Here is a 7303-nt window from a genome sequence, read left to right on the forward strand (position 1 = left end):
TATATAAACTTTTTATTTACAAATTATTTTTCATTTACAAATATGTCATTTTGATTTTTTTTTCATAAAAGAAACAAACAATCGCAACCATCTTATCAGCACAATGGGAGAGTACCTTTTTTTTTTTTTGCAGTACAACTGCACTTGCAGACAGCATGGACAAATGCAGCACAGTGACAGTGACAATGCAAACGCTTGAAAGAGACATCAGGCTTACCACCCAACAACTAACATGCATATGCTCTCGTTCTATTCCATTTTTCTCCTTCTCTTTTCTTGTTATCTGGCACCACAACATTATAAACATTCCAGAAAATACATTGCACTAGGTCCATCCAGAAAAAAAAAAGGAGAGCTGGAAAAGAAAATGCTTCATGATGTAATGTGGGACTTGGGGAATCAGACATGAGGAGCAAAACACCAAGGAGATAAAACTGATGCAGCATGCAGAAAGTGCAGGGACAAAAATGTGACTGGACAATGGACATGGAAGGAAGGATATGATAGTGTCTTCGGATCCAAACTATATGGAGTATAAGTCTGAATCTAGAGTTTCATTAACAGTGCTGTGCACTTGTGCCAGATGAGACACCTCAGATGCCATGTCAGCAGCTCCCCCCTGATGACGTTGCACTGCAGGGATGGCCCCACATTTACACTGCCAATATGCACTGGAGACTGGAGTATAGTGCCTGGTTCTGTCTAGACATGAATCTGGATACTGTACTTGTTTTAACTCTATACACTAGTACAGCCACAATTGCACCAGAGCTTGTGACTACCAGAAGTAGCACATCAATCGGAGGAATAACAATGATGAGCATCATTGAATAGGCTACACCATCGTTGCATCTGACATCTCCAGCCAACACAGCTTTAAAATGAGGCCATCAAAAGTCCAGAGGTCCAACGGGTAGGGGTAAAACCATTGTCACTGCATTTGGTCCCATAATGCTAATGAAACAGAATCAGTTCAATCTGCTTAGTTCATGTTTGTCTCACCAGATAAGAGTGACCTTTAGTGGAATGAGAATGACTACACTATGTAAGCTATCAGATATGACAACTCTCTATAAAGTTGAAAAGGAATTTGTCATGACAAGAACTCAGGTGATTCTTCCCAATCCAAACTGCCGGTGGTTTGCTTACAGTTACAGTACAATGCCAAGTCATGCATGGGTTAACATATGTACTAACCTAGGTGCTAAAAGGAACACACTTTATTGCTTTAAAACCCTATTTCCCTTTTCAGAGTGCAACAAATTGTAATGAAGACGCCCAAAAAATATTCGTTGTTATCTTCTGTCCCCTCCACAACTTTCCTTTACATATGTGCAAGCTGACCAGTATTCTGTTTTCAAGGGAGAAACTTTACGTGGTAGGTGCCCTGCAGACTATATCATCATTTTGCTGATATCAAAGACTGCAAAAGGGAAATTTGGAGAAGGGAATCATAAGCAAATCACAATGTGATTTCATTAGATAATACACTAGGTTCAAGGATTGCCAGTGTTTGATTGCGATATAGAATAAAAAGATAAAGTTCTGAACTTACCAAATCTAGAAGCTTCAGACCAGCTGCACGTGTAAACTTCCTTGCGAAAAGGAAGCAAGGTGCTGGTTTTCCATTACTTGTACACCACTCCTTTCTATTTTCAGTCTCATAATATATATTATCAATATCCTAAAAATTCAAAAAAATAGTTAGAAATTGTCATATGCTCTTCATACAGGCAGATCGTTTTGGCAGAACTACAACATGAAATATAAAGCTGGAATTCTATTATCAGACACATAATGTTTCAAAACAGAAAAGTATAAAGCTAAAAAGGGATGAATTGATAGTATCTGCCATCATTAAATTTACACGACAGAGGTTTTGACATTTACCTTGATTGTTGCTTTGTATTTAAATATTTTCAACAATGAATTGTCAAATAAAAGAAAATTGGTAACGCCTCTCTTAATTTCCTTTTTAAATGTACAATCACTTTTTAGGTGACAAAAGATATTACAGTTTGAAGGAGAGATATACCTTAATAGACTTTATAAGTGCAGGAGTAGCATCAGATATTTTGTATGATACAGGATGCCATCCACGCCTTTCACGATCTTTAGAAGATGACAGATCCCATGCACTGTGTGTAACTGATCTCCGTGTAAGTTCTTCTTCAAGACCATGTTGCTGCATTCAAGAAGAAAAAATTGAAAGGCCAGATGTTTTTGTGCGGAAGAGCAGCAGCAAGGGATTCTGTAATTGGCTTACTGCAAGCAATGTTTGAACATAGTGCTCATCTGGTATGCAGTTATGTGCCTTCCATGCCTCTGCAGGCTGGATAAAATAAGCAACGTTTAGTCTCACAAAATTACCAATTTTTTTCTGGAATGCCAGAAAAAATGGATAAATACATAGAATTCACTGGTAAATTTTGAAGCCATAAATTCTTAGGGAACAAAAGAAATAGCATATGAGTTGTGATTATTCACTCAATGTGCCAAGCAACTTCAAGATACTCTACAAGCTAAGTGATGGTTTCATATTCTATTGGAGACTTTCACTTACAATAGGGCGATCCCAGTCCCGCCAGAACTCTGGTAAGGGCCTTCTCTGCAATAAATAAAATATATAATTGATTAATAAGAACAAGCATAAAAAACTGTACGCCAAATTGATAGGGAAGACATATGAGTTAAATAATTTGACTTAATGATATAGAAAAACACGACAGATCTTCTATCCATTTAGCTAAGCTACCCTTACCATGCATTATCAGAATGTCAGTGCCAAACGTGGCAATTTGCATGCAAAATCCAGAAGTTTCTCAGGGCCCTATAGCAACTATTTTGAAAACTCCTCCCTACACATGTTCACTTACAAATGCATTAAATTGTTATAAAAAATTTAATATTGTAAATTATTCACATATTCAACTTCTGCTATCGTGGCTCCAGTTTGACCAAAGGTGCTGAAAAGGATTCCTTGGCCAGTTATGATCATAAGTAAACTATGTTACAATACTGGAACTTATCTGCATAGAATGCATAAAAATTGAGTCACATACCCTGCAATGCTTCTGGAATTCTGGCAACACTACATCATCTTCAACCACAACTTCAGCATGCTTTTTTATTAACACAGCCCACTGTATGGCACAATAATGGAGATAAGGTATCAAAATGAAACAAGTTAGGCACCAGAGTTCAAGTCAAATTCTCCTGTAGAAAAGGTACCTGCGAGCCTTTTCTCCAATTTTCTACAGGGATAGTTGGGTCCATTCTGGGATTGTACCGACCTGCTTTGGTATCAGCAAAACTGTCCCCAGCAAATGCAATTGGATGCTGTTAGTACCCAGATTATGATATGAGCTAAATGAGAGCTGATGCTTTAAGCGCAAGTCTGCAGTTAGCTATACAAATCATTTGGAAGCTCAAGAAGTCAAAATACATGAGAATAATTAGACAATGAAAAAAAAGACTAACATGGTTTTCCAGTTTTGTCATTAACATTCGTAGACACTGACTGAAATGTGTCATGAACTCATTCTTAACCATCACTAGGAAACACAAGGCAAGATGTCGCAATACTTATACCTGTCAACAAAGCTGGTTGATGAAGACATTATGTAGTCGTAAGTGTAGTTGAAGTTGTACAATGGCACACAGCTGGTAGAGAGAGAAGACCCTAGTAAGCATGAATCCAATTAAGATCCAAAAGGTGCATAAAAAATAAACACAGCACACAATGGTCTTGCAATATTTGTTTTTTAAGATTATAGAAAAAATGAGCAATACTTTGGAGAATTAATAGCTACCGAGTCAAGCTATCAGAAAAAAAAAATCTTGTAAACCATACACCATACCCAAACTTGCTTCAAGGCATCTGGTAAAATCAGTACAGCACATGTTGACTCCCGTTATACACAATAGCAACAGACTATCCAATGTATAGCCAATGAAAATCAGTGTGACATTGTAGTACACAAAATTTATTTCCAGTGAGTTTAAGATTGAGGACTGCTATTGCACCACATGTTTCAGTATGAGCTTGACTCGTGTACCAAAATGTTGTCAGGAACTACCTGTTTTGTAAGCATCACGGGAAAGTTTTAGCTTGCCAAATGACTATTTTTAAAAACTAAACTACAGTCTTCACTAGACAATAGTCAGGCTTTATAAAATCTACAGATATCAGAGATCTTTTTTCTTAACTTTTAAGCTAGACTTTTTAAGTTACAAGCTAGTAGATTTTGAACTGTTTTACCAATACTCCCTCAGTTCCAAAATGTAAGCAGTTCTATTATTTGAATCGTGTATCAAAATATAAACATTTATGACACTATTCACATTACTATTTGTCTCATCAATCATTTCCCATTCTAAATTCTTCCCATTTTATCCCCACCTACCCTCCCATTCCCATCTATTCCTCATTTATTAAGAGGCACCATAGTCTTATATTCTCAGCCTTAATCACTAAAACAACATAGAAATATTTACATTTTAGGACGAATGTTGCAAGATATGAGAACATTTAGGGCTAGTTTGGATGTTTAGGTTCTAGTACAAATTTGGACTAAATATTAAAAATTCCCAAGGAAAGTCCCCCATCCAAATACTTAATTCATCATGTTCAGAAAATAGAAAATGCATATTTCACCGAAAATAAATTAAGCCATAAGCCCATAACACAGAATGCAGATAGCATCTGTCAAACAACTTACAACTCGTTAATACTTTCATCCAAGCATACAAAACACACGTCATTGATTGGTACCTGTCCGAGACGAAAACGAAGCGCTCATTTAAGGGGTCCTTTAGTGCGTGGGCGAGTAGAATGCGCTCAGCCTCGATCATGCTCGCCTCCCCCCAATCCACCTGAACAACGAATCAGTCAATCAGACACAAAAGGCTCATCAGGAGCCCAATGTGGGCATGCTGCTGCCACTCAACAACGGATCACATCGCCACGGGAATGGGGCCGCGAGAGGCGAACCTGGACGCTGTTGTTGACTTGCCGGTTGTAGAAGAAGCTGGATCGGGTGGTGGCGCGGGTGAGCACGAACCCCGGTCGCGAGTGCACGAAGATGGAGAACCTCCCCTCCTTGTCGCCCTACTCGGCAATCACCGAACGCAATCAGGAACCACGCCAGCATACGCCATTGCTGAAAAAAAAAATTCGAGCACGAGGGAGAGACTAGAGAGAGAGGGAGGAAAGGGGATCCAGGCGCGTACACGGAAGAAGGCGTCCCAGACGAGGTCGAGCGGGAGGCGGTTGCGGGCGATGAAGAGGAAGGCGAGCCGGACGTTCCCCGGCGGCAGCGGCGCCTCCTCCACCTCCGCCTGCGCCGCCGCCACCACCACCTTCTCCTCCTCCCCTCCCCCTCCCACCGCCTCCACCGCCCCATCGCCCTCCAGCGACGGGGAGGACCCGTGCAGCAGCAGCAGCAGCATGACGGACAAGCAGAGGAACACCACCAGCAGCACCGCCGGCGCCCCCGCCCCGCCCCGGCCGTACAGCCACCACCTCCGCGGCGGCTTCATCTCCGGCGACCGCGCACGCGCGCGCCGCTAACCCACCCACCAACCTACCTACCTCGTCGCCGGCATGGGGGAGGGGCCGCAGATCCCACCGAGCACCCACCCGGCGGCCGGCTGGGCAGCGGGCGTGTGGTCTCGTGATCTCGCGGTGGCGAATCGAATCTCCGGGTTGCCGTGGCGAGCAAGCGCGGGCAGCGGCAAAGCAAGTAGAAAGCGTTGGACTGTTTGGGTGTGTGTGTGGACGCGCCAACTACCGGCACGGGAGGGGGAGGCGACGGAGCCGTTGCCGATGCGGCGGGGTCAGGGCCCCAGCCCCCAGGGTGATCTGGGCCGTTGGATCGCGGGATGGACGGTCGCGATGTGCATCGCAGCTACAGAAGATGCTGTAGCACATCACGAGCCTCGCTCCGATTTTTTTTATTTGACGCGGCTAGTTTTTTTACCTTCATTTTATCTCATTTAAATTTTCAGTACGAACATGTTAAATTATAAGCATACTTAAAATACATTTAATAGTAACAAATTTACAATAAAATAATTAATAATTATGTAAATTTTTTGAATAAGATAAAATGCATATAAAAAATGCATATCAAAAGTTAAAAGTGTCAAAATAGAAGACGGAGGGAGTAGTACTCTATCTCCTAAATTTACCTTTTTTGAGCTCAAGTTTAAGTAAACATTTTAATTTTACTAAAAATAAGAAAATGAAGCAGGTTAAAATTGATTACAAATTTGAAATAGATGGGTGAAGCGGAGCTCGGGGGTTGTACATATCTACTCTGGACTTTATTCCAGAAGATACATAGGCATGGAAGATTAAAATGTTTGGGATAAAAATTCTTAGAAAGCTCCTCCAATTTAGTTGTGAAATCGGTAAATCGATGACTATATCCACTAGAATTTATTCATGTTCTAGTATCCATAAAATCTATTTTGTGCATTTTATGGTTGATTAGTAGATGCGTAGATCGGAAGTTATACTTTCGTGGTAAAAAGAATCATAGCTACTATGGTTAACAATTCTAAAAGAGAATGTAGACATATATATACACATGTTATGGTTGGATCCGTTACTTAGATTATTCTTAGAATTTTTTCTCGATTTTTCATATACGTTTATCGAATTATTAAACAGTTTTTATATAGAAGTTCTCCATCTTAACTTTACAAAATGGATTTTTAACATCACCACTAGTTCCTTCGCTCACCATTTAATAACAATTAAAAATTAGATAATTTTTTTATCTTTCATCTTCAGCTTTAAAAAACGCATCTCTCGGGCAGGTGGAGCGGTCGTTCCACCATTTCATCTCACGCTAAAAACTACTCTTATGCGTAACGTCATCGATGTTTAGAAAAAAAGAATTAACGGTTAAAGATGATATTAGTCATTTGGACTCTACGCTGTCACTGACTCCGCCTGCTCATGATTCATGAATGTGCCTTCATGACACACTCAAATCAAGCCTAATCGAAAATCCACATCCTCACCAAAATATGCTGAAAATACAAATGTATGCACGTAGTAGCAGTAGTATTTATGAACACCCTGATTTAAACTTGCCGTATACAGCGTATGCTTTTCTAGGACTGCTACCTTTTCAAATAGCTACTGTTTGCACGATGAAACGATCTTGTTTTAAAATTGGCTGAATTCAACAAAATAATTTTGTAATGCAAAAATTAAAATAGGGAAATGACAGTGCGGCAAGCACAGGTGACTGACTATGAATCGAGATCCAAAACTCGCAAGGAGCACGAG

At 40.3% G+C, this 7303-nt stretch overlaps 1 protein-coding gene across 1 annotated transcript; it reads right to left on the reverse strand.

The window, feature by feature from the left end:
• Positions 1-1096: 1096 nt before the first annotated feature.
• On the reverse strand, positions 1097-5768 carry LOC102706471 (glycosyltransferase BC10). Its single transcript, XM_006654030.3, has 11 exons — positions 5233-5768; positions 4994-5110; positions 4775-4875; positions 3592-3663; positions 3232-3313; positions 3063-3143; positions 2564-2608; positions 2267-2332; positions 2036-2185; positions 1556-1684; positions 1097-1423 (listed from the first exon to the last, which is right to left on the reverse strand). The coding sequence occupies exons 1-11, from the start codon at positions 5539-5541 to the stop codon at positions 1403-1405; spliced, it is 1173 nt and encodes a 390-aa protein (XP_006654093.1). The 5' UTR covers positions 5542-5768; the 3' UTR covers positions 1097-1402.
• Positions 5769-7303: the final 1535 nt, after the last annotated feature.

This window comes from Oryza brachyantha, chromosome 5 (assembly GCF_000231095.2).
Source record: "Oryza brachyantha chromosome 5, ObraRS2, whole genome shotgun sequence".
Lineage (NCBI taxonomy): Eukaryota > Viridiplantae > Streptophyta > Magnoliopsida > Poales > Poaceae > Oryza > Oryza brachyantha.

Bases quoted from the DNA above. Each gene is read 5' to 3' on its own strand.
- LOC102706471 (XM_006654030.3), bottom strand. From the start codon at position 5,541: ATGAAGCCGCCGCGGAGGTGGTGGCTGTACGGCCGGGGCGGGGCGGGG. The intron at 5,111-5,232 runs GTACGCGCCTGG...ATTGCCGAGTAG, and splicing joins TCTGGGACGCCTTCTTCCGT to GGCGACAAGGAGGGGAGGTT. The intron at 2,333-2,563 runs GTAAGTGAAAGT...TATTTTATCCAG, and splicing joins GGGACTGGGATCGCCCTATT to CCTGCAGAGGCATGGAAGGC.